General features: G+C 40.8%; 1 protein-coding gene across 2 annotated transcripts; it reads right to left on the bottom strand.

The window, feature by feature from the left end:
• On the bottom strand, positions 1 to 26,774 carry LOC131532375 (uncharacterized). Of its 2 annotated transcripts, XM_058763957.1 has the most exons (8): positions 26,687 to 26,774; positions 25,085 to 25,129; positions 24,336 to 24,665; positions 9,205 to 9,249; positions 8,455 to 8,783; positions 1,428 to 1,472; positions 677 to 1,006; positions 1 to 125 (listed from the first exon to the last, which is right to left on the bottom strand). In XM_058763957.1, the coding sequence occupies exons 1-5, from the start codon at positions 26,751 to 26,753 to the stop codon at positions 8,557 to 8,559; spliced, it is 714 nt and encodes a 237-aa protein (XP_058619940.1). In that variant the 5' UTR covers positions 26,754 to 26,774; the 3' UTR covers positions 1 to 125; positions 677 to 1,006; positions 1,428 to 1,472; positions 8,455 to 8,556. The 2 variants fall into 2 exon arrangements, with proteins under 2 accessions (XP_058619940.1, XP_058619941.1); XM_058763958.1 differs by lacking the exons at positions 1 to 125; positions 677 to 1,006; positions 1,428 to 1,472; positions 8,455 to 8,783; positions 9,205 to 9,249 and adding an exon at positions 14,096 to 14,745.
• Between the last annotated feature and the right edge of the window lie 353 nt (positions 26,775 to 27,127).

Below are 27,127 nucleotides of genomic sequence, written 5' to 3' on the forward strand. Positions count from 1 at the left end.
CTTTGTGATGACACCGATGATGGCCTAAATCACTGCTGCAGTCAACAATACAATGGCCACTGCGATTATGATCAAATATTTTAAGCTGATTGTCCGGGAAGTCTCTTTGCCTTCGTTAGGAGTGTCTTCAGGATTTTCCAGTGATCCCACAGGCAATAAAACAGATATGACAAATGAATGAACATATGGAGATTCTTGGCTAATGGTACTGGACAGTTGCTCTGTATATAACAAAAACTACAAAAACAACTAGAGACACTAAGTTCTTCACAAATTTTGAATCTCATTTTATTAGATTAGTATTAGGAGTAGGATCTTGTGATGGGCTTGTGGTTTCACTCTAGTTTAGAGGGTTTAATGCGTTTAATCATTTAATAATTTCTATTCTATTCTATTCTGTTATTATACTGTCTTAAAGATATGGCCAAGTTTGCTCATATTTATATTTAGAAGTTTGGTGAACTCTGACACAGTTCAAAGATTAGTCAACATTCATTGAATTGTATATACTCCTCAACAATTGCGTTAGACTGTAAGATCTTTCAAAAACAAAGTATTTTTTTACTGGTACTTGTTACATTCACCCATCAGTAGCCTACTAACCAAATTGGGTTCTACTATCATATCAGTACTTTTTTTTTTAACAACACTGTAGATTGTATAGAAACACACTAACCGTGGACCGTGACGTTGAACAATTTCTCCTTTGCGTTGTCATCGACGTCGATATATGAGACAACGTAACATCCCTCATCACTGACTCTGGCATCAACGAAGGTTACGGACAAACCCTGCGTGTCAGTTTTGATGGAGAATCTTTCAGATTCCTTGGCGGAGCAGCCTCTGTTCTTCTCTTCGGGGGAACAGTAGCGGATAATGGGATCTTCTGGCTCGTTTTCGCAGCTTTTTTGTAATTTCACTTTGCTCACATTCCCAGGTGTTTTGACGAATAGGGTGACGTGTTCTCCACTTTTTACCTCCACTCTCTCACTGTCACGCACAACACCTGATAAAAACAATGATACTTTGTACTTTAAAAAACTGATTGACACATATATTCACACAGTGGTGTAGTCTAGTTTTTTGTAGTGAGCATACCGTGATTTTTCCCTCCCTCACCCGTCCCAAAGCGACACCCCATAAACACTACTCACTAATGTGTACAGAATGCATCTACATGTAACTGACAGCATTCTGAAAGACTGCTTATGTGATATCAACATGTCAATTTATTATAAGCAACACAATACAGCCAATAACATTTACAGCTGGGGAGGCTGGACTGATTTTCTACTGTGTTAATCATCTAAATCAGCCAGTTAAGAGCTACATTTTTCCTGAATATGGTCCCTTGAGCACAGGTTTTATCAGCTGGCAATTTTCAATGCACATTTAAGAGTGCCTGTTTTTAAATTCCCAAGCCTCACCTTCAGTCCATGAGGCTGTCCAGGAGTCCTCATCTCTCTCATCATCTGAAACAAGGAGATATTCAGTTTAACTGCTGTACACAGACACACACATATCTGTGTTATCGCTCCCTTCTCCTGCATTCATTGATCTGCACACTAATGTTACTGAAGTTATTAGCTAGTTATGTTGACCTGAGAAAGTCTCTGTGAAAGATGCTTGGGACAGTTGACTGATCTGTCGCTGCTCCCCGGGCCGTAGCTGGGGTTTGCGGGGCCCCGGTGCAGGTTGTAGGCTACCTGTGGGCCCTGTTTGAAATAGTTTAAAATGTGTTTGTTCTATACATTTATTTGTGCTATTTACACAACGTTTAAGTTTTTTCAAGTTTGAAGGTGTCCAGGTACAGAAACTGAATAATCAAATATAAAATAGCATTCCATAGTCCTCACTGTATAAATTAAATATAGATCAATTCTTGTTAAACTACAAAGTAGTTCAGTAAAGGGCTGTGAGTGATTTTCTCTGATTAAGGACACCGACAGCAGCTAGTAAATTAGACGCGATCACTTTAAGAGACAATGCATCCACTATAATACACATCCGATTGTTTTCTCAACTGTTTATGTTCACTTAAGTTTACGTTTGCTCTCTATGTGCTGTTGTAATGTTTGTGCAAGTCAATGAAGAGGCATTGTGTTCAGACACCAAACCAACACCTGGACAGTGTAGATGATGAGTATTCCCGCATTAAGTCAAGTGTTTCCTAACGGATGGAGAGTCGGACTTGTAACCCGAAGGTTGTGGGTTTGAGTCTCAGGTCCGGCAAGGATTGTTGGTGGGGGGAGTGAATAACCAGTGCTCTCTCCACTCTCTATACCATGACCGAGGTGAGACCCTTGAGCAAGGCACTGAACCCCCAACTGCTCCCTGGGCACCGCAGCATTGGCTGCCCACTGCTCCAGGTGTGTGTTCACTACTGTGTGTGTGCATGCGTGCACTTGGATGGGTTATATGCAGAGCACAAATTCCGAGTATGGGTCACCATACTTGGCCACACAGCACTTCCCTTTCCCCTTCTTTGCATTATGAGTAATTTGGTAATTAATTTCTACATATCAGGTAAGTGCTACATTGTAACTACATTTGACATTGATAGTTTACAATAGGGGTGGGCGGATCGATCCTAATATCAATACCAACATTGGTATCGGTATCGGATCGATACTAACCTGATTAGATCGATACTTTAGGTTAATTTTCTCTTCTCTACACTTCATACATTGCTTAATACATTCAACAACAAAAAAAGACATATCTTTGTGTTTATATACCGCTCTTTTCACATCTCGTATGCAAACATTACTGATCCTCCCCTGCTTTAATGTTTTGTTATGCCATTACGTGACTCATCGGCTCCAAGCGCAAGTGGATATTATTGGCTACAGCGAGAGATGGAACTGTAGAAATTCGCTACTGTGGCAACAGCACCAAACTTATTCATTTTTTTCAATGTGGAAGTAAGCTTTTTTCATAGACTGAATGTGCGTGACTTCCACTTCATTAGGCACGGTAAAGAAATCATGAGAAAAATAACAGTGTAATAAACGGTCAAATTGTTTGTGCTATCCACCGTGTGTTTATAATTATGACAATTCAATAAAATAATATGGTAAGAAACACTAGTTTGCAATACAAGCAACCCATTAAATTTAGGAAAACGCTTAACATGCATGCACGTTGCGTTCATATCCTGGGCTGCTTGCCTGCATATAGTTTGCATCATCAGTATACTGAGTTGGCCTTTCAATATTAATTTCTTAATGCATTAGGTCACATTAAAACTCTTTTCTATGGGAGGAAAATGATTAACATGAAACTTTATGCATTGCTTTCATATTCTGGGCTCCTCTGCTTGCAAACTCCTTTCAGAAAGGCAAATAATATCCACATAGCTTTAAGGTGAATGTAATATTTTAGTCATATCAACATAAGTTATTGTTCATTTTCAAAATGTAATTGGTCATTTAAATGTATGTTATCGGCGATACTTGCCCTGTATTTACTTGGTATCGGATCGATACCAAAATTTGCAGCATCGCACACCCCTAGTTAACAAGTTTTTATGCCTTAAAGGGATAGTTCACCCAAAAATGAAAATTCTGTCACCGTGCCCTCACATCGTTTCAACCCTGACTTTCTTCTGTGCAACATGAAATATAATATTTTGAAGAATGTTGGTGACCAAACAGTTTTGGTGATTATTCACTTCTGTTGTCCAAAATGGGGGGAAAACACTGATATTTCTCATATCTTCTTTTATGTTTCACAGAAGGAGGTTTGGAATGACATGGGGGTGAGTTAAGTTTTTAACCATCAGGCATTTTAGATGCACTCACAAATACAAATACAAATACAAATAACAAAATGAATGTATCACTGTTTAAAGATTATTTCCACTTTACATATATAACCCTAACTGTGAAGTGACTGACAGTAGGTCAAATCTAAACTAATGTAAACACTGCTGCAATGCTTTGTAACACACAAATTACCAAAACGTATAACAGTAAAAACACAAAGCACTAACCTGCACTTGCAACAAAGTTGCTGAGACAAAGAACAACCAACAATAAGATGATTTGCAGAGACCTCATTGTTATTGCCTTCAGTGTATCTTAATCAGGGTTCAACACAGGAAATAAGACAACTTCTGTCTGCACAAATTATATATGAGGTCCAGCCCACAACTTCTGGTATCACTGAGTTCTTAGTCAGCAAACCTCAAATGAGTGAAGTCATACCAATACTTTCAAAAGACATTTCCAAGAGTTGCTCTTTTTAATTGTGCAAATTGTTACAAACAGGTACAAACAGTCCTCAGGATCAATCAGGCTTCAGCTGACAGTGATGGATTCACTATAAATATTAGGTGGCAGGAGAGAATGTAAAGCATGCATCATCAAATAGACTTAGGTGAATATAGGACCACCACATATTCAAGTCAGGGTCAATTAAACAGCACAGTCTTGTCAAACACCTGTCATCGGGCCTGTACAATAGGGCTTTGGGATTTTTTTCAAGTAGCCTAATCTTCACCTGAACAAGAAGGCCATAGACCCTAAAGACAACTGGCCCATGCATCTTGACAGCTCCATTGCAGTTGATTTAGGATTCAAGGAACTTTTATTGTCATACCAGCTCACATTTTACATGTTATGGTACGAAATTAGGACTCAAGTCCCGGTTTAAAAGCCACAATAATATTAATATATAATAATTAAATAATATCGCACCTACAATGAGTAAAGTATTGCACTTAAGGTGGATAAAATGTTTGTAGTGCAGGTCAGTGTGCGTGCGTGTGTGTGTGTGATGAATAGCAATCCATGTTGTAATACACAGCTCACTGTTGCTTGTGCCATTAAACCAAACTGGGTCCAGAAAGTAAAGTAAATGGCAGGATGTCTTCAAATTTTGATGTAGATATGGACCATTAATGTAGACAAAATGACCAAAATAACCTGATTCGAATCTGTGAACAATGATGACTCACAAGAAAGACCAAGCTTCACTTCTCTGTTTGATGTTATGTTTTGGTGATCAACAGCATAACCACAGATGTCTTCCACTCGTCTTTGAATAAACATAAGAAATGTTTTGGATCGAGTCTGGCCACTTTATATTTCATTGATGCTTCACACAATCTCATTTACATGACTGTCTCTGAAAGTGAGCTCTGTCTTTAATGTTATCTTTTGTTGTTGTTGTTGTTGGTCTACAGAAAAGCAAACACTTCCGATCACTGTGTCAGTGTATAAGTACATGGCCATGGCCAACTGGACCACAAAACCTGTCGTAAGGGTCAATGCAAATTACTTTCCATTGATGTATGTGGTTTGTTGTGATAGGAGAATATTTGGCCGAGATACAACTATGTGAAAATCTGGAATATTGAGAAAATCACCTTTAAAGTTGTCCAAATTAAGTTCTTAGCAATGCATATTACTAATCAAAAATTAAGTTTTGATATATTTACGGTAGGAAATTTACAAAATATCTTCATGGAACATGATCTTTACTTAATATCCTAATGATTTTTGGCATAAAAGAAAAATGGATAATTTTGACCCATACAATGTATTGTTGGCTATTGCTACAAATATAGCTGTGCTGCTTATGACTGCTTTTGTGTTCCAGGCTCACATATATATGAGCTATTAATATAATACACCAGTGTAACGCTACAGTAGGTTTTGTGAGGGTTATGATCGCTACATAATGCGATTGAAGCCTCTTGTGTTCACCAAGCCTGCATTTATTTGATCCAAAATACAACAAAAGCAGAAATATTGTGAAATAGTTTTTACTATTTAAATTAACTGCTTTCTATTTGAATATATTTTAAAAAGCAATTTATTTCTGTGATCAAAGCTGAATTTTCAGCATCATTACTCCAGTCTTCAGTGTCACATGAACTTCAGAAATCATTCTAATATGCTGATTTGCTGCTCAAGAAACATTATTATTATTATTATAAATTTTTAAAACAGTTGATTACATTTTTTTTTTTTTTTTTCAGGATTCTTTGGTGAATAGGAAGATCCAAAGATCAGCATTTATCTGAAATAAAAAGCTTCACACACTGGCGAATAAAATCTGAACATTTATTAGCCAGTGGCTAATATTATACACTATTTAGTCTCCCAGGGTGAAGATTTAGTCGCATATGCGAGTGATTTACTGGCAATGTGCTACCAAGTTCGTATTTATTCTTCGCTGCTCTAAATAGTGGTTGCTTGTGGTAACACAGCACAACTTCCTGTGTTTGCATTCTGAGCAGAGAAGAATTGATTTCCGATTTGCAGTGTTAAGCAAGCGCGTATAACTACAGGTGCTGGTCATATAATTAGAATATCATTAAAAAGTTGATTTATTTCACTAATTCCATTCAAAAAGTGAAACTCGTATATTATATTCATTCATTACACACAGACTGATATATTTCAAATGTTTATTTCTTTTAATTTTGATGATTAGAGCTTACAGCTCATGAAAGTCAAAAATCATCTCAAAATATTAGAATATTACTTAAGAGCAATACAAAGAAAGGATTTTTAGAAATCTTGGCCAACTGAAAAGTATGAAAATGAAAAGTATGAGCATGTACAGCACTCAATACTTAGTTGGGGCTCCTTTTGGCTGAATTACTGCAGCAATGCGGCGTGGCATGGAGTCGATCAGTCTGTGGCACTGCTCAGGTGTTATGAGAGCCCAGGTTGCTCTGATAGTGGCCTTCAGCTCTTCTGCATTGTTGGGTCTGGTGTCTCTCATCTTCCTCTTGACAATACCCCATAGATTCTCTCTGGGGTTCAGGTCAGGCGAGTTTGCTGGCCAATCAAGCACAGTAACACTATGGTCATTGAACCAGCTTTTGGTACCTTTGGCAGTGTGGGCAGGTGCCAAGTCCTGCTGGAAAATGAAATCAGCATCTCCATAAAGCTTGTCAACAGAAGGAAGCATGAAGTGCTCTAAAATTTCCTGGTAGATGGCTGCGTTGACTGTGGACTTCAGAAAACACAGTGGACCAACACCAGCAGATGACATGGCAGCCCAAATCATCACTGACTGTGGAAACTTCACACTGGACTTCAAGCAACATGGATTCTGTGCCTCTCCACTCTTCCTTCAGACTCTGGGACCTTGATTTCCAAATGAAATGTAAAATTTACTTTCATCTGAAAAGAGGACTTTGGACCACTGAGCAACAGTCCAGTTCTTTTTCTCCACAGCCCAGTTAAGATGCTTCTGACGTTGTCTCTGGTTCAGAAGTGGCTTGTTAGCCCTTTTCCTGAAGACGTCTGAGCGTGGTGACTCTTGATGCACTGACTCCAGCTTCAGTTCTCTCCTTGTGAAGCTCTCACAAGTGTTTGAATCGGCTTTGCTTGACTGTATTCTCAAGCTTGCGGTCATCCCTGTTGCTTGTGCACCTTTTCCTACCCAAATTCTTCCTTCCAGTCAACTTTGCATTTAATATGCTTTGATACAGCACTCTGTAAACAGCCACACCTTTCAGTAATGACCCTCTGTGACTTACCCTCTTTGTGGAGGGTGTCAATGTTCGTCTTCTGGATCATTGCCAAGTCAGCAGTCTTCCCCATTATTGTGGTTTCAAAGAACAAGAGATACCCAGAATTTACACTGTAGGGATGGTCATTTATTCAAACTCAAATGTAAATATTCTAATATTTGGAGATACTGATTTTTGACTTTCATGAGCTGTAAGCTCTAATCATCAAAATTAAAAGAAATAAACATTTGAAATATATCAGTCTGTGTGTAATGAATGAATATAATATACAAGTTTCACTTTTTGAATGGAATTAGTGAAATAAATCAACTTTTTGATGATATTCTAATTATATGACCAGCACCTGTATAGGTCTTGTTTAAAAATGGTATCGGGTCACTACATGGGTTCAAGTACTCGCCGATACCGATGCCAGCATTTTTTGTGGTATTGGTGGAATTTCTGATTAAGGAAGACAATTAATAGCAGACACCAGACTCAGGGAACACAGGGCTTATAAACAGGAGTAAACTAGATTATTAATAACGCACGGCTGGGGACTAATGACCTAATGATCCTAAACGAGGACAGGAACAAACCAAATATGGGAACGAGAGGAGGAGAAACACAAGACACGACTGACAGAACCGAACTCATATTTAAACACGGTCTCCATGCTATGCTACACATATCTATCCTTACAAGTACAATTTTGGCTGTATTATTTGTGTGCGTTTAATCATTTAATCATTTCTATTCTATTATATTCTGTTATTATACTGTCTTAAAGATATGACCAAGTTTGCTCATATTTATATTTAGAAGTTTGGTGAACTCTGACACAGTTCAAAGATTAGTCAACATTCATTGAATTGTATATACTCCTCAACAATTGCGTTAGACTGTAAGATCTTTCAAAAACAAAACAAAGTATTTTTTTTTACTGGTACTTGTTACATTCACCCATCAAACACACTAACCGTGGACCGTGACGTTGAACAATTTCTCCTTTGCGTTGTCATCGACGTCGATATATGAGACAACGTAACATCCCTCATCACTGACTCTGGCATCAACGAAGGTTACGGACAAACCCTGCGTGTCAATTTTGATGGAGAATCTTTCAGATTCCTTGGCGGAGCAGCCTCTGTTCTTCTCTTCGGGGGAACAGTAGCGGATAATGGGATCTTCTGGCTCGTTTTCGCAGCTTTTTGTAATTTCACTTTGCTCACATTCCCAGGTGTTTTGACGAATAGGGTGACGTGTTCTCCACTTCTTACCTCCACTCTCTCACTGTCACGCACAGCACCTGATAAAAACAATGATACTTTGTACTTTAAAAAACTGATTGACACATATATTCACACAGTGGTGTAGTCTAGTTTTTTGTAGTGAGCATACCGTGATTTTTCCCTCCCTCACCCGTCCCAAAGCGACACCCCATAAACACTACTCACTAATGTGTACAGAATGCATCTACATGTAACTGACAGCATTCTGAAAGACTGCTTATGTGATATCAACATGTCAATTTATTATAAGCAACACAATACAGCCAATAACATTTACAGCTGGGGAGGCTGGACTGATTTTCTACTGTGTTAATCATCTAAATCAGCCAGTTAAGAGCTACATTTTTCCTGAATATGGTCCCTTGAGCACAGGTTTTATCAGCTGGCAATTTTCAATGCACATTTAAGAGTGCCTGTTTTTAAATTCCCAAGCCTCACCTTCAGTCCATGAGGCTGTCCAGGAGTCCTCATCTCTCTCATCATCTGAAACAAGGAGATATTCAGTTTAACTGCTGTACACAGACACACACATATCTGTGTTATCGCTCCCTTCTCCTGCATTCATTGATCCGCACACTAATGTTACTGAAGTTATTAGCTAGTTATGTTGACCTGAGAAAGTCTCTGTGAAAGATGCTTGGGACAGTTGACTGATCTGTCGCTGCTCCCCGGGCCGTAGCTGGGGTTTGCGGGGCCCCGGTGCAGGTTGTAGGCTACCTGTGGGCCCTGTTTGAAATAGTTTAAAATGTGTTTGTTCTATACATTTATTTGTGCTATTTACACAACGTTTAAGTTTTTTCAAGTTTGAAGGTGTCCAGGTACAGAAACTGAATAATCAAATATAAAATAGCATTCCATAGTCCTCACTGTATAAATTAAATATAGATTAATTCTTGTTAAACTACAAAGTAGTTCAGTAAAGGGCTGTGAGTGATTTTCTCTGATTAAGGACACCCACAGCAGCTAGTAAATTAGGCACGATCACTTTAAGAGACAATGCATCCACTATAATACACATCCGATTTTTTTCTCAACTGTTTATGTTCACTTAAGTTTACGTTTGCTCTCTATGTGCTGTTGTAATGTTTGTGCAAGTCAATGAAGAGGCATTCTGTTCTGACACCAAACCAACACCTGGACAGTGTAGATGATGAGTATTCCCGCATTAAGTCAAGTGTTTCCTAACGGATAGAGAGTCGGACTTGTAACCCGAAGGTTGTGGGTTTGAGTCTCAGGTCCGGCAAGGATTGTTGGTGGGGGGAGTGAATAACCAGTGCTCTCTCCACTCTCTATACCATGACCGAGGTGAGACCCTTGAGCAAGGCACTGAACCCCCAACTGCTCCCTGGGCACCGCAGCATTGGCTGCCCACTGCTCCAGGTGTGTGTTCACTACTGTGTGTGTGCATGCGTGCACTTGGATGGGTTATATGCAGAGCACAAATTCCAGTATGGGTCACCATACTTGGCCACACAGCACTTCCCTTTCCCCTTCTTTGCATTATGAGTAATTTGGTAATTAATTTCTACATATCAGGTAAGTGCTACATTGTAACTACATTTGACATTGATAGTTTACAATAGGGGTGGGCGGATCGATCCTAATATCAATACCAACATTGGTATCGGTATCGGATCGATACTAACCTGATTAGATCGATACTTTAGGTTAATTTTCTCTTCTCTACACTTCATACATTGCTTAATACATTCAACAACAAAAAAAGACATATCTTTGTGTTTATATACCGCTCTTTTCACGTCTCGTATGCAAACATTACTGATCCTCCCCTGCTTTAATGTTTTGTTATGCCATTACGTGACTCATCGGCTCCAAGCGCAAGTGGATATTATTGGCTACAGCGAGAGATGGAACTGTAGAAATTCGCTACTGTGGCTACAGCACCAAACTTATTCACTTTTTTCAATGTGGAAGTAAGCTTTTTTCATAGACTGAATGTGCGTGACTTCCACTTCATTAGGCACAGTAAAGAAATCATGAGAAAAATAACAGTGTAATAAACGGTCAAATTGTTTGTGCTATCCACCGTGTGTTTATAATTATGACAATTCAATAAAATAATATGGTAAGAAACACTAGTTTGCAATACAAGCAACCCATTAAATTTAGGAAAACGCTTAACATGCATGCACTTTATGCTCATATCCTGGGCTGCTTGCCTGCATATAGTTTGCATCATCAGTATACTGAGTTGGCCTTTCAATATTACTTTCTTAATGCATTAGGTCACATTAAAACTCTTTTCTATGGGAGGAAAATGATTAACATGAAACTTTATGCATTGCTTTCATATTCTGGGCTCCTCTGCTTGCAAACTCCTTTCAGAAAGGCAAATAATATCCACATAGCTTTAAGGTGAATGTAATATTTTAGTCATATCAACATAAGTTATTGTTCATTTTCAAAATGTAATTGGTCATTTAAATGTATGTTATCGGCGATACTTGCCCTGTATTTACTTGGTATCGGATCGATACCAAAATTTGCAGCATCGCACACCCCTAGTTAACAAGTTTTTATGCCTTAAAGGGATAGTTCACCCAAAAATGAAAATTCTGTCACCGTGCCCTCACATCGTTTCAACCCTGACTTTCTTCTGTGCAACATGAAATATAATATTTTGAAGAATGTTGGTGATTATTCACTTCTGTTGTCCAAAATGGGGGGAAAACACTGATATTTCTCATATCTTCTTTTATGTTTCACAGAAGGAGGTTTGGAATGACATGGGGGTGAGTTAAGTTTTTAACCATCATCAGGCATTTTAGATGCACTCACAAATACAAATACAAATACAAATAACAAAATGAATGTATCACTGTTTAAAGATTATTTCCACTTTACATATATAACCCTAACTGTGAAGTGACTGACAGTAGGTCAAATCTAAACTAATGTAAACACTGCTGCAATGCTTTGTAACACACAAATTACCAAAACGTATAACAGTAAAAACACAAAGCACTAACCTGCACTTGCAACAAAGTTGCTGAGACAAAGAACAACCAACAATAAGATGATTTGCAGAGACCTCATTGTTATTGCCTTCAGTGTATCTTAATCAGGGTTCAACACAGGAAATAAGACAACTTCTGTCTGCACAAATTATATATGAGGTCCAGCCCACAACTTCTGGTATCACTGAGTTCTTAGTCAGCAAACCTCAAATGAGTGAAGTCATACCAATACTTTCAAAAGACATTTCCAAGAGTTGCTCTTTTTAATTGTGCAAATTGTTACAAACAGGTACAAACAGTCCTCAGGATCAATCAGGCTTCAGCTGACAGTGATGGATTCACTATAAATATTAGGTGGCAGGAGAGAATGTAAAGCATGCATCATCAAATAGACTTAGGTGAATATAGGACCACCACATATTCAAGTCAGGGTCAATTAAACAGCACAGTCTTGTCAAACACCTGTCATCGGGCCTGTACAATAGGGCTTTGGGATTTTTTTCAAGTAGCCTAATCTTCACCTGAACAAGAAGGCCATAGACCCTAAAGACAACTGGCCCATGCATCTTGACAGCTCCATTGCAGTTGATTTAGGATTCAAGGATTCAAGGAACTTTTATTGTCATACCAGCTCACATTTTACATGTTATGGTACGAAATTAGGACTCAAGTCCCGGTTTAAAAGCCACAATAATATTAATATATAATAATTAAATAATATTGCACCTACAATGAGTAAAGTATTGCACTTAAGGTGGATAAAATGTTTGTAGTGCAGGTCAGTGTGCGTGCGTGTGTGTGTGTGAGTGTGATGAATAGCAATCTATGTTGTAATACACAGCTCACTGTTGCTTGTGCCATTAAACCAAACTGGGTCCAGAAAGTAAAGTAAATGGCAGGATGTCTTCAAATTTTGATGTAGATATGGACCATTAATGTAGACAAAATGACCAAAATAACCTGATTCGAATCTGTGAACAATGATGACTCACAAGAAAGACCAAGCTTCACTTCTCTGTTTGATGTTATGTTTTGGTGATCAACAGCATAACCACAAATGTCTTCCACTTGTCTTTGAATAAACATAAGAAATGTTTTGGATCGAGTCTGGCCACTTTATATTTCATTGATGCTTCACGCAATCTCATTTACATGACTGTCTCTGAAAGTGAGCTCTGTCTTTAATGTTATCTTTTGTTGTTGTTGTTGGTCTACAGAGAAGCAAACACTTCCGATCACCGTGTCAGTGTATAAGTACATGGCCATGGCCAACTGGACCACAAAACCTGTCGTAAGGGTCAATGCAAATTGCTTTCCATTGATGTATGTGGTTTGTTATGATAGGAGAATATTTGGCCGAGATACAACTATGTGAAAATCTGGAATATTGAGAAAATCACCTTTAAAGTTGTCCAAATGAAGTTCTTAGCAATGCATATTACTAATCAAAAATTAAGATTTGATATATTTACAGTAGGAAATTTACGAAATATCTTCATTGAACGTGATCTTTACTTAATATCTTAATGATTTTTGGCATAAAAGAAAAATGTATAATTTTGACCCATGCAATGTATTGTTGGCTATTGCTACAAATATAGCTGTGCTGCTTATGACTGCTTTTGTGCTCCAGGCTCACATATATATGAGCTGATAATATAATACACCAGTGTAAAGCTACAGTAGGTTTTGTGAGGGTTATGATCGCTACATAATGCGATTGAAGTCTCTTGTGTTCACCAAGCCTGCATTTATTTGATCCAAAATACAACAAAAGCAGAAATATTGTGAAATAGTTTTTACTATTTAAATTAACTGCTTTCTATTTGAATATATTTTAAAAAGTAATTTATTTCTGTGATCAAAGATGACTTTTCAGCATCATTACTCCAGTCTTCAGTGTCACATGATCTTCAGAAATCATTATAATATGCTGATTTGCTGCTCAAGAAACATTATTATTATAAATTTTTAAAACAGTTGAGTACATTTTTTTTTTCCAGGATTCTTTGATGGATGATCCAAAGATCAGCATTTATCTGAAATAAAAAGCTTTTGTAACATTATAAACACTATACCATTCAAAAGCTTGGAGTCAGTATAATCTTTTTATGGGGGGGGATTATAGAAATATTATATACTTTTATTCATCAAGGATGCTTTAAATTGATCAAAAGTGATGATAAAGACAGTTATATGTTACGGATGGACTCGGACACGAAGGTGAGTGATTAACAAATATAGATTTATTAAAACAGGTGAGGCACACTGGTGAAAAGGTAATCTTGTGAATAGGTGAATAGATGATCTGGAGGTGAGCTTTTCGTGGATGGGTGATATGGTGCTGATATATCTTTCTTATCCACAGCGTTGCTAGAAGACAGACGGGGGAATCCACAAAGACACTCAACCACTCTGAAGACGGGCACTCTAGGAGAAGAGGATGACACAAGGAGGAAGAGATACAGCAGGTAAGTCAAACAAGGTAAGTTAATGCTCTTGGAAGGATATAGCTTTTGATCTTGGATACAGCGATGTCGGAGTCCACGTTGCATGAACGAGATCGGACAGTGTAGTGAGTGCTTGATGATCCTTTAGTAGTGAGTGATGATGAGGTCGTGATTTGGTGCAGGTGTGCGTGATCAGAACTCAGGTGAGGTGGAACGCTGCGATTGGTGGAGTGAAGGGCCTGACTGATCCGTGACAGTACCCCCCTCTCCACGGCCCGCTCCTGAGGGCCTACCTCGGCGTCGTGGTGGTCTACCCCTGCCTCAGGGTGCTGGGCGATCTGGGTGCGCAGTATGGAACTCTTCAAGTAGTGATGGATCTAAGATGTCTTCTCTGGGTACCCAAGAGCGTTCCTTAGGGCCGTAGCCCTCCCAGTCAACGAGGTACTCTAGTCGGCCACCACGACGCCGGGATTCCAGGATTTCTTTGACTTGGTAGACTGCGCCTTCGTCTAAGATTTGTGGGAGAGGGGACTCATTCTCGAAGTCAGGCCCTGCGGAGAGAGGTGGAGAGAAGGGTTTTAGTAGTGAGACATGGAACGTAGGGTGAATTTTGTAGTGAGGTGGCAATTGGAGGCAGGGTTGATACGTTCCTGGATAGTGAAGGGGCCAACGAGTCTGGGACTAAGCTTTGTAAGGAATTAAATTATTTCCTTTATGAAAATAACTCCTCGTGAAGCCAAAACTTAGGAACTCTTACAATGCAAATGTCAGGCCACAAAACAAACTCTTCAATCAGGCTTTGATCTCTTTGTGAAGCCAAACACCCAGAAACCCTTACAATGCAAATGTCATGCCGCAAGACAATAAACTCTCTAATCAGACAAGAAGATCTGAGAGAAAGACCATTTGGTCCACTCACCCATCCTTCCCCCCTGGACTCATGGTACTGGTCACTGAAAGAACTCAAGTTGCTACTCTTACATAAATATTTACTATATCTTAAGAATTAATGATCTTAACCCTTTCATGTTTGGTATCATTTTAAAGGTCTCGGTGCGATGGGTAAACTGGTCTCAATTTCACAGTAGTCACTTATATCATGGGAAATATTGGAAACTTAAGTTAATTCTGTACCTCTGTTGTGGGCGGTCTCCTTTCAAAACTTGATAAACATTGCTCTACAGGTGTGACCATTTGGGGCACGAGAACAGCTCCTACTGAGGCTTCTCATCCCCCATGCACAGATGGAATCTGTTTTGGGGCAGAGAATAAATGTTTATGGGCCTTTTGTTCTGGTAGTAGTTAAGGGAAAGTTGCAAATCAGTCAGGGCGATTTGTAGCCAGATCAGCCCGTAGTGTGGAGGGTATTTAATATGTTCCATACTATGTATCTTCTTCTTGAAGCCAGGTAAACATTTTATTCTTAGATTCATCTTTGAACAACTGTTATGCATTTTCTTATTTTTGAATTGGCTACTTATTGTTTTATTATGTAATTGGCAAGATACGTTTACCTGACTAATAATAAATTGTTATATTTGATTTATTCTGATCTCTTCTGAAATCATTTTTTCCAGTAGATTAATGGTAGAGGTATTTCCGCAAATCTGCGTTCAGGACAGATCACACCAAAGCACTGATGGATGAACCATGGGGAGCACCATGAAGGAAACTTTGGATTTCTGACTGTCGCTGGCTTAACACAGTGTAGCTCTCGTGGTTATAGGGAAAAATACACTTTTTGTAATGAGCATCCAGGCGCAGCTCACTTAAAGGTACTATAACCACTCTGCACCCTCTGAGTAAGTTCAGAACTGACGAGTTTGTGTCGTGGATTCACAAAAAAATAAAATAAAAAAATAATAATAAATAAATCGGCCGAAGTGTAATTCCTATGCGATACCTAGTCCCTAATGAACGAATAATTGAAAGTATGGGATTTTCAGAATAATCAAATATCTAAGTTAATGTACAATCGATATCTGTGATCAGTTTAATTATAAATATTGTCTAAACTTAATGATCACTTGAAATTGGAGTCAGATCAAGCACGGAGTTAAATTAAAATTGAAACTAAATCCTAATAAATTCAAAAGCGCAAGTAAAAGACCGAATATGCATTAAACCTTTGACCAGGCCGCTGGATTCCGTTGTTTGGACTAGCGGGTGGATCCTTACAGCTTCCTACAAGGCAGGCGCAGCCTGATGTCCCTGGTGGACAGCCAGACCTTTTCCCCAGGTTGGTAATTTGGGGTTTCCGATCTTCGGGCGTCGGCTGTCACTCTTTGTCTGCGCACTGCCTGTTGGAGTTGGTGGTGAGCTGCGTCCCTTGACTCTCTTGCTCTCCCGGAACCAGTGATCGATGGCGGGGACGTCTGAGGGTTCACCTGACCAGGGAAACAGGGGAGGCTGGAAACCGAGTACGCACTGGAAAGGCGCGAGTCCCGTGGATTGTTGGCGCAGCGAGTTTTGGGCGTACTCGGCCCAGCCTAGGAACTGGTTCCAGGAGTTCTGGCGACTATGGCAGAAGGTTCTCAGGAAACGTCCTATTTCTTGAATTTTGCGCTCGGTCTGCCCATTAGACTGTGGATGATATCCGGAGGAAAGACTGACGGTCACACCTAGGAGAGAGAAGGCCTTCCACAAAATATACATGTGTTTCCGTCTGATGTGGACAGGCCAGTGATGAAATCCACTCCTAGGTGTGACCACGGACGTTGAGGAATGGGCAATGGGTGGAGTTTACCGGCTGGGAGATGACGGGAGCTTTTGGATATGGCACAGTCTGGGCAGCCTTGCACGAACCTCCTTACGTCCCTGGCCATGTTGGGCCACCAGAAGCGATTTCGTAGCAGCGAGAGAGTTGCGTTGGCCCCTGGGTGGCCAGTACCAAGTGACGTGTGAGTGGTATGGATTAGTGGGGTCCGTTGTGTTCTGGGTACATACTGGAGGTTAGGTGGACAGCCCGGCGGATTGGCGGGTGGTGTGGATGAGGCAACTGGCGGAGAGGTCCACTGGATGGGGCTGGAAATGATTGTTGGAGGTAGGATATTGTCAGGTTCCTGGTTATTGCTCTCTGGTGCATGGATCCTAGATAGGGTATCTGCCTTGATGTTTTTGGTTCCGGGTCTGTAGGAGATTGTAAAATGAAATCTGGTAAAGAATAAAGCCCATCTAGCTTGTCTGGGGTTGAGGCGTTTTGCGTCACGAAGGTACTGGAGGTTTTTGTGATCTATGAGAACGATGAATGGGTGTTTTGCCCCCTCCAGCCAGTGCCTCCATTCCTCAAGGGCTAGCTTGACAGCCAATAGTTCCCGGTTTCCGATGTCATAATTCCTTTCCGCCGGGCTGAGTTTCTTTGAGAAATAGGTGCATGGATGGAGTTTGGGAGGCTTCCCCTGCTGCTGGGACAGGACGGCTCCTACGCCCGTGGCGGATGCATCCACTTCCAGAACTCCCATTCTGGGTCTGGATGAGTAAGGAGCGGTGCATTGGTGAAGGCAGTCTTGAGGTCTTCAAAAGCCTTTTGGGCTTTCGGGTTCCAATTGAGTGTCTTGGCCTTTTCTTTCAGGAGGTCTGTGAGTGGACTGGTGGTTGTACTGTAACCGGGTATGAACCGTCGATAGAAATTTGAGAATCCAAGGAATCGTTGAAGTTCTTTGACTGTGGTTGGAGTTGGCCAGGAGGTTACCGCTTCCACCTTCCCCTTGTCCATGCGGACGCCACGATGGTCAATGTTGTATCCGAGGAAATGTACAGCGGATTGATGGAAGGTGCATTTTTCAGCCTTGAGATATAATTGGAACTGCCGGAGTTTCTGAAGGACCTCCGCAACCTGATGGCGATGGTCGGCCAGGCTCCGGGAGTAGATGAGGATGTCATCAATATACACGATTACAAAGCGATGTAGGAACTCCTGGAGCACCTCATGCATAAACCCCTGGAAGACAGAAGGGGTGTTTACAAGCCCATACGGCATCACTCTATATTCATAATGACCAGTAGGGGTTATGAAGGCTGTCTTCCATTCATCTCCTTTCCTTATGTGAATGAGGTTGTAGGCGCTGCGGAGGTCCAACTTAGTGAAGATGGTGGCGCCGCGTAGTTGTTCCAGAGCTGCTGGGACAAGAGGAAGGGGATACCGGTATTTAACTGTTATGTCGTTGAGTTTCCGGTAGTCGATACAAGGGTGTAGGCCGCCGTTCTTCTTTGCCACGAAGAAGAAGCTGGATGCAGCAGGGGAGGTAGATGGTACAATATATCCCTGTTGTAAAGCCTCCGCAATGTACTCCTCCATGGCCTGTTGTTCTGGTGGTGACAGGGGGTAAATCTTCCCCCGTGGTACTGGCTCACCCGGGAAGGAGGTCAATTGCGCAGTCCCATGGCCGATGTGGTGGTAGCTGGGCAGCCCTCTTCGGACAGAAGACGTCACTAAAGTGGGTATAACATGAAGGAATCTTGACGGATAAGTTTTCTTGAGGGCTTTCAATGGAGGTGGTACCAATGGGGATCTGTGGCGATCTTCGACGATTCGGTTGAGGTAAGTTGGGAAAACAATGAGGGAAACACTTCTCACCCCACTTTAGGACTTCTCCTGTCCTCCAAGATAGGTGTGGATCATGCTGCACCAGCCACGGGCAACCCAAAATGATGTCCACAGTTGAACCCTCCAGAACCAGCAATTGGATGTCCCCTCGATGTAAGCACCCAATCTGCAACTGTACCGGTTCGGTGCAACGATGGATGGAATCCTTGGTGAGGGATTGGTCTGTTATGGATTGGGCTTCATAGGTCTTCGGGGTGTTGGTGGTAGGGATGCGGAGCTGCTGGAGGAGGTTCCCCGAGATGAAGTTCCCTGCTGAACCAGAGTCGAGGAGGATGGCGACTGCAACGCCATGTGAGTAGGCAGTAAGCAGGGCTCGAGTTGAGAGGTTTGAGTTTTGGCATTGTGGTAAGTACTGAACTCACCAGGATGCGTGGCGGTCTTAGGGGACATTCCAGCACGCGATGTCCATCATCCCTGCAATATAAACACAGCCTCTGGGAAATTCGTCTTTTTTCGTTCTGACAGGGGTAGACGAGTGGAGTTTGTTTGCATGGGTTCTGGAGGGTCAATTGTCTCTGGTCGGCGTGGTGGGAGAGGAGGAGTAGCGATGGCTGAGGATGGATCCGGATTGATCCGGATTGCAAGACTGAATGCGATTAGCACAGCGAATGTTGTGTGAACATTCTAGTTGTATGAACTTCTCCAGACCATAGTTGTCGTCATATGCGCTGAGATGTAACCGCAAGCGGGGGTTCAATCCTTGGCGGGAAGCCGTGATGAGCGATGGCTCATTCCAACCGCTGGCGGCTGCCAGTGTTCTGAACTGCAAGGCATATTGGTGAATTGGATTTGCACCCTGACGAAGTTGGTAAAGTTGCTCACCCACAGTCGAATCTCCGGGCGATACGCTGAATACCTCTTTGAAATGGTGGATGAAGTTGACAAAAGTGTGAGTAGCAGGTCCTGCCTGATTAAGGATCGTCTCAGCCCACTTTAAAGCAGGTCCGGTGAGTGAGGTAACTACATACGCAATTTTAGCCTGGTCTGTGGTGAAGACGTGGGGATGCAAGTTGATCGTCAGGGTGCATTGAAAAATGAAGCCATCGCATTCCTCCGCCGAACCAGAGAAGGGCGCTGGTCGGGCCATGGGACTGGCGAAGACGATCGGTGAGGAAGTGCTCACGGTGGTGTTTGTTGACTGTGGTGGTGGTGGAGCTGGTGGTGCCGTTGGTGTGGGCGCTTGCAACAGTCCACCAGCTCCTGGAAGGGATCCGCGGTGCTCATCCTGTATGTGGCGGTGTTCGGTCCGATCTTCTGTTACGGATGGACTCGGACACGAAGGTGAGTGATTAACAAATATAGATTTATTAAAACAGGTGAGGCACACTGGTGAAAAGGTAATCTTGTGAATAGATGATCTGGAGGTGAGCTTTTTGTGGATGGGTGATATGGTGCTGATATATCTTTCTTATCCACAGCGTTGCTAGAAGACAGACGGGGGAATCCACAAAGACACTCAACCACTCTGAAGACGGGCACTCTAGGAGAAGAGGATGACACAAGGAGGAAGAGATACAGCAGGTAAGTCAAACAAGGTAAGTTAATGCTCTTGAAAGGCTATAGCTTTTGATCTTGGATACAGCGATGTCCGAGTCCACGTTGCATGAACGAGATCGGACAGTGTAGTGAGTGCTTGATGATCCTTTAGTAGTGAGTGATGATGAGGTCGTGATTTGGTGCAGGTGTGCGTGATCAGAACTCAGGGGAGGTGGAACGCTGCGATTGGTGGAGTGAAGGGCCTGACTGATCCGTGATATTATAATGTTACTAAAGATTTCTATTTCAGGTAAATGCTGTTCTTCTGAAACCTTTATTTATCAAAGAAACCTGAAAAAAATCTACTCAGCTGTTCTCTATTATATTAATATAATAATAATAATAATAATAATAAATGTTTCGTGAGCAGCAAATCAGCATATCAGAATGATTTCTGAAGATCATGTGACACTGAAGACTGGAGTAATGATGCTGAAAATACAGCTTTGATCACAGAAATAAATGACAGTTTAACAGATATTCACATAGAATGTTAAAGAGTAAAAACATTTCTATTTTTGCTGTACTTCAGATCAAATAAATGCAGGTTTGATGAGCAGAAGAGACGTCTTTAAAAACATTAAAAATCTTACTGTTCAAAAACTTTTGACTGGTAGTATATATCAAACTTTACCGTGTTACAGTGTATTTTCTGATGCAGAACTCTCAGTATATTTATGTAATGTCAAATGATAATTATATCATCATATGTGATAGGAGGGCTGTTTATTTTCAGGAAATGTAAACATGAGTTTTGTTATGAGTCTGATGTTTGCTAGAAGAAATGCAATCAACTGTGTTGTTATGTATGTGTTTTATGCAGAGTTTAATGTGTGTTTTATACTCGCTTCTCTGTCAGGCTTCATTCTGAACTTTGCAATTCACTGTCACGGGCCAGGGTGCCTCCCTGGCTCCCTCTGCTGTCCGTGTTGTCATGTCCTTTTCGGCAGCTCGTGACAGGTGCAATCAGCGCTGATCTGGTGGTGGGCCTGCGCATGTCACGAGCTGCTTCTATTCCACCTGTTGCCCATTACCCTTTCCTTTATATTTCTCTTCTGACTAGTTCATGTTGTTAGTAGATTGTTTTGTGTTCTGTGTTTTGGTGTACACTCACGTCTGTCTGTTTGCACCCCAGGACGCATAGAGAGAAGGACTGCCACTCTCTGCCTCACTCCACTCTTTAGTGGTTGGTCCTGTGCGAGCGCTGGGTCTTGGGCAGTGATCCGCTCGTTGGGTCCGCATCTCACTGCCGACCGTAGCTGGATTACCCCAGAGACTTGCTCGCTGAGTTTTGTTACAGTTTTATTTGTTTTGTTCACCTTTGGTAAAAAACCTTGTGCTTGCATCTCTCCTCTGCCTTTGAGTCCTCTGTTCTCCTCGTGCCGTCAGATTCACTTTTGCATGGTGTTTCAACTTAAATGTGTGTTGGCACTTGGCAGTGTGTGTACACAACCACCCTATGATAAGAATCCACCCAGTGCTTTTTAAAAAAAAATCCCCACAAGACATAAGCACTTTCTCAGATCAAGCCGTTCTCAGATTCTTGGCAAAGTGACGTCACACAGACCCAGGCCCCTCCCATGACTGTTGACCAACACTGCTGTTTCAGCACAGACCCGCCCTGAGTGAGCTGCAAACACAGTCCACCACTGTTTCGACGCCGGAGCAGGGGTAGACAAGAATGAAACTTACCTACTTGTGGAAAATGGGCATCCAATGACCCCATAGGCATAGATCCCGGGGGGACAGGACCCCCCTATCTGAGGGTTGTCCCCCCAAAAATATCATTACAAAGCGACTCAGTGTATTGAAAATAATATAATGGACATATACTTAAAATAATTGTGTGAATAGTAAAACAAAATAAACGCAAAAAAGCGTTTTAAGTTCAGAAATGTTTTGATTCCCCCTCCCTTGCCTCACAGTGGTTTGGTCCACTGCCTGCTTTCCTCTTTTACCGATACACACACACGAGTCCGGTGGGAGACAGCAAAGTTCCTCAGTAACAGTTAATTAAGTCAAGGCTATTTTATTCTCTTTAAACATCGGGTGAAATGATTCTTTCTCTTTAATACAGATGATGCTGGATCATTAATAAATTAGTAATGACAAAAAAAAATGATGATATCCGATGTATTTTCTATGAGCAATTATAAGGTTAGCAAGTTTCATACCGTAGCTTGTCACCCACTACAACTAACACGGCGATAAGCCTGTGTGTGAACTGATATTAGGCTAATATTGTAGACCTACCGATGTGTTGGGTTTTGCACAATATGATGTTAAGTGGCAGGTCAGTGGGCTTAATGCGGTTGAATATCTAAAGAGACGTACGATAAAATAATAATTCTAATATGACCGCGTGGTGAACCATATGAACCTGTCACGATCCTTTGGAGCAAGGGAACGAGGAGACAAGGGAATCTTTCCAATACATAGACTTTTATTCAACCAATACTTCAAACATAGGAGCCGCAGGAGACACGGGACACGGAATACAGGAAGACAATTAACAGCAGACACCAGACTGAGGGAACACAGGGCTTATAAACAGGAGTAAACTAGGTGATTAATAACACACGGCTGGGGACTAATGACCTAATGATCCTAAACGAGGACAGGAACAAACCAAATATGGGTACGAGAGGAGGAGAAACACAAGACACAGGAAGACAGGACTGACAGAACCGAACTCATATTTAAACACGGTCTCCATGCTATGCTACACATATCTATCCTTACAAGTACAATTTTGGCTGTATTATTTGTGTCCCCTTCAAAAATTGCTCTTGAAAAATTGTATGTTTACTGTCCCCCCCTACTGTTCAAATCAACATTTGTCCAGGTTGTAAAATGTCAAATCCCTAAGAAACGTAATAATATTTGTTTGTGATACAAAACCCAGAGTCATCTACTGGACTGGCTGCTGAGAGGAATGTCCACTGATCCCTGACCTGCACCATCACCAGCATTATTTCACTTCCTCTGTAGGGAGATGAGAACGCTGAGATTTAAATCACAATCAACAACCATTGCACATAAAAGTATCATATAAACCAAAAAAGAGAATGGGCTTCTTAAACCAATCAACGTTAATAATTACTATATTTATAATGAGTGAAACATTAATGATCTACTTTGACTTTAAATGAAGTCCTTTCTGAGCTAAATATCTCAAGGAAACTTTCACAAGTCTTTCACAAATACTTGTACAAATTCCCCAAAAACAAAACTGGATTGTAAAATGCAAAGCCTTAACTGATAAATAAGTGTTACAATATTAATACAAGAATAGAAGTGTTGCCCAGTTTTCCTGTGATAATACTTGCCTTTGTGATGACACCGATGATGGCCTAAATCACTGCTGCAGTCAACAATACAATGGCCACTGCGATTATGATCAAATATTTTAAGCTGATTGTCCGGGAAGTCTCTTTGCCTTCGTTAGGAGTGTCTTCAGGATTTTCCAGTGATCCCACAGGCAATAAAACAGATATGACAAATGAATGAACATATGGAGATTCTTGGCTAATGGTACTGGACAGTTGCTCTGTATATAACAAAAACTACAAAAACAACTAGAGACACTAAGTTCTTCACAAATTTTGAATCTCATTTTATTAGATTAGAGTAGGATCTTGTGATGGGCTTGTGGTTTCACTCTAGTTTAGAGGGTTTAATGCGTTTAATCATTTAATAATTTCTATTCTATTCTATTCTGTTATTATACTGTCTTAAAGATATGGCCAAGTTTGCTCATATTTATATTTAGAAGTTTGGTGAACTCTGACACAGTTCAAAGATTAGTCAACATTCATTGAATTGTATATACTCCTCAACAATTGCGTTAGACTGTAAGATCTTTCAAAAACAAAGTATTTTTTTACTGGTACTTGTTACATTCACCCATCAGTAGCCTACTAACCAAATTGGGTTCTACTATCATATCAGTACTTTTTTTTTTTAACAACACTGTAGATTGTATAGAAACACACTAACCGTGGACCGTGACGTTGAACAATTTCTTCTTTGCGTTGTCATCGACGTCGATATATGAGACAACGTAACATCCCTCATCACTGACTCTGGCATCAACGAAGGTTACGGACAAACCCTGCGTGTCAGTTTTGATGGAGAATCTTTCAGATTCCTTGGCGGAGCAGCCTCTGTTCTTCTCTTCGGGGGAACAGTAGCGGATAATGGGATCTTCTGGCTCGTTTTCGCAGCTTTTTTGTAATTTCACTTTGCTCAAATTCCCAGGTGTTTTGACGAATAGGGTGACGTGTTCTCCACTTCTTACCGCCACTCTCTCACTGTCACGCACAACACCTGATAAAAACAATGATACTTTGTACTTTAAAAAACTGATTGAGACATATATTCACACAGTGGTGTAGTCTAGTTTTTTGTAGTGAGCATACCGTGTTTTTCCCTCCTCACCCGTCCCAAAGCGACACCCCATAAACACTACTCACTAATGTGTACAGACTGCATCTACATGTAACTGACAGCATTCTGAAAGACTGCTTATGTGATATCAACATGTCAATTTATTATAAGCAACACAATACAGCCAATAACATTTACAGCTGGGGAGGCTGGACTGATTTTCTACTGTGTTAATCATCTAAATCAGCCAGTTAAGAGCTACATTTTTCCTGAATATGGTCCCTTGAGCACAGGTTTTATCAGCTGGCAATTTTCAATGCACATTTAAGAGTGCCTGTTTTTAAATTCCCAAGCCTCACCTTCAGTCCATGAGGCTGTCCAGGAGTCCTCATCTCTCTCATCATCTGAAACAAGGAGATATTCAGTTTAACTGCTGTACACAGACACACACATATCTGTGTTATCGCTCCCCTTCTCCTGCATTCATTGATCCGCACACTAATGTTACTGAAGTTATTAGCTAGTTATGTTGACCTGAGAAAGTCTCTGTGAAAGATGCTTGGGACAGTTGACTGATCTGTCGCTGCTCCCCGGGCCGTAGCTGGGGTTTGCGGGGCCCCGGTGCAGGTTGTAGGCTACCTGTGGGCCCTGTTTGAAATAGTTTAAAATGTGTTTGTTCTATACATTTATTTGTGCTATTTACACAACGTTTAAGTTTTTTCAAGTTTGAAGGTGTCCAGGTACAGAAACTGAATAATCAAATATAAAATAGCATTCCATAGTCCTCACTGTATAAGTTAAATATAGATCAATTCTTGTTAAACTACAAAGTAGTTCAGTAAAGAGCTGTGAGTGATTTTCTCTGATTAAGGACACCGACAGCAGCTAGTAAATTAGGCGCGATCACTTTAAGAGACAATGCATCCACTATAATACACATCCGATTATTTTCTCAACTGTTTATGTTCACTTAAGTTTACTTTGCTCTCTATGTGCTGTTGTAATGTTTGTGCAAGTCAATGAAGAGGCATTGTGTTCAGAGACCAAACCAACACCTGGACAGTGTAGATGATGAGTATTCCTGCATTAAGTCAAGTGTTTCCTAACGGATAGAGAGTCGGACTTGTAACCCGAAGGTTGTGGGTTCGAGTCTCAGGTCCGGGAAGGATTGTAGGTGGGGGTAGTGAATAACCAGTGCTCTCTCCACCCTCAATACCATGACCGAGGTGAGACCCTTGAGCAAGTCACTGAACCCCCAACTGCTCCCTGGGCGCCGCAGCATTGGCTGCCCACTGCTCCAGGTGTGTGTTCACTACTGTGTGTGTGCATGCGTGCACTTGGATGGGTTATATGCAGAGCACAAATTCCGAGTATGGGTCACCATACTTGGCCACACACCACTTCCCTTTCCCCTACTTTGCATTATGAGTAATTTGGCTTATTTCTACATATCAGGTAAGTGCTACATTGTAACTACATTTCACATTGATAGTTTACAAGTTTTTATGCCTTAAAGGGATAGTTCACCCAAAAATAAAAATTCTGTCATCGTGCCCTCACATCGTTTCAAACCTGACTTTCTTCTGTGTAACATAAATTTGATATTTTGAAGAATGTTGTTGACCAAACAGTTTTGGTGATTATTCACTTCTGTTGTCCAAAATGGGGGGGAAAACACTGATATTTCTCATATCTTCTTTTATGTTTCACAGAAGGAGGTTTGGAATGACATGGGGGTGAGTTAAGTTTTTAACCAACATCAGGCATTTTAGATGCACTCACAAATACAAATAACAAAATGAATGTATCACTGTTTAAAGATTATTTCCACTTTACATATATAACCCTAACTGTGAAGTGACGGAAAGTAGGTCAAATCTAAACTAATGTAAACACTGCTGCAATGCTTTGTAACACACAAATTACCAAAACGTATAACAGTAAAAACACAAAGCACTAACCTGCACTTGCAACAAAGTTGCTGAGACAAAGAACAACCAACAATAAGATGATTTGCAGAGACCTCATTGTTATTGCCTTCAGTGTATCTTAATCAGGGTTCAACACAGGAAATAAGACAACTTCTGTCTGCACAAATTATATATGAGGTCCAGCCCACAACTTCTGGTATCACTGAGTTCTTAGTCAGCAAACCTCAAATGAGTGAAGTTGTACCAATAATTTCAAAAAAACATTTCCAAGAGTTGCCCTTTTTAATTGTGCAAATTGTTACAAACAGTTACAAACAGTCCTCAGGATCAATCAGGCTTCAGCTGACAGTGATGGATTCACTATAAATATTAGGTGGCAGGAGAGAATGTAAAGCATGCATCATCAAATAGACTTAGGTGAATATAGGACCACCACATATTCAAGTCAGGGTCAATTAAACAGCACAGTCT

This window comes from Onychostoma macrolepis, chromosome 23 (genome assembly GCF_012432095.1).
Source record: "Onychostoma macrolepis isolate SWU-2019 chromosome 23, ASM1243209v1, whole genome shotgun sequence".
NCBI classification, from domain to species: Eukaryota; Metazoa; Chordata; class Actinopteri; order Cypriniformes; family Cyprinidae; genus Onychostoma; species Onychostoma macrolepis.

What these genes read in the sequence shown, in the direction of transcription:
- LOC131532375 (XM_058763957.1), bottom strand. Translation starts at nt 26,753, where the DNA reads ATGAGGTCTCTGCAAATCATCTTATTGTTGGTTGTTCTTTGTCTCAGC. An exon ending in CAACTTTGTTGCAAGTGCAG is followed by an intron (nt 25,130 to 26,686) that starts GTTAGTGCTTTG and finishes TCCTTGTTTCAG; the next exon opens with ATGATGAGAGAGATGAGGAC. An exon ending in GACAGCCTCATGGACTGAAG is followed by an intron (nt 24,666 to 25,084) that starts GTGAGGCTTGGG and finishes TGTTTTTATCAG; the next exon opens with GTGTTGTGCGTGACAGTGAG.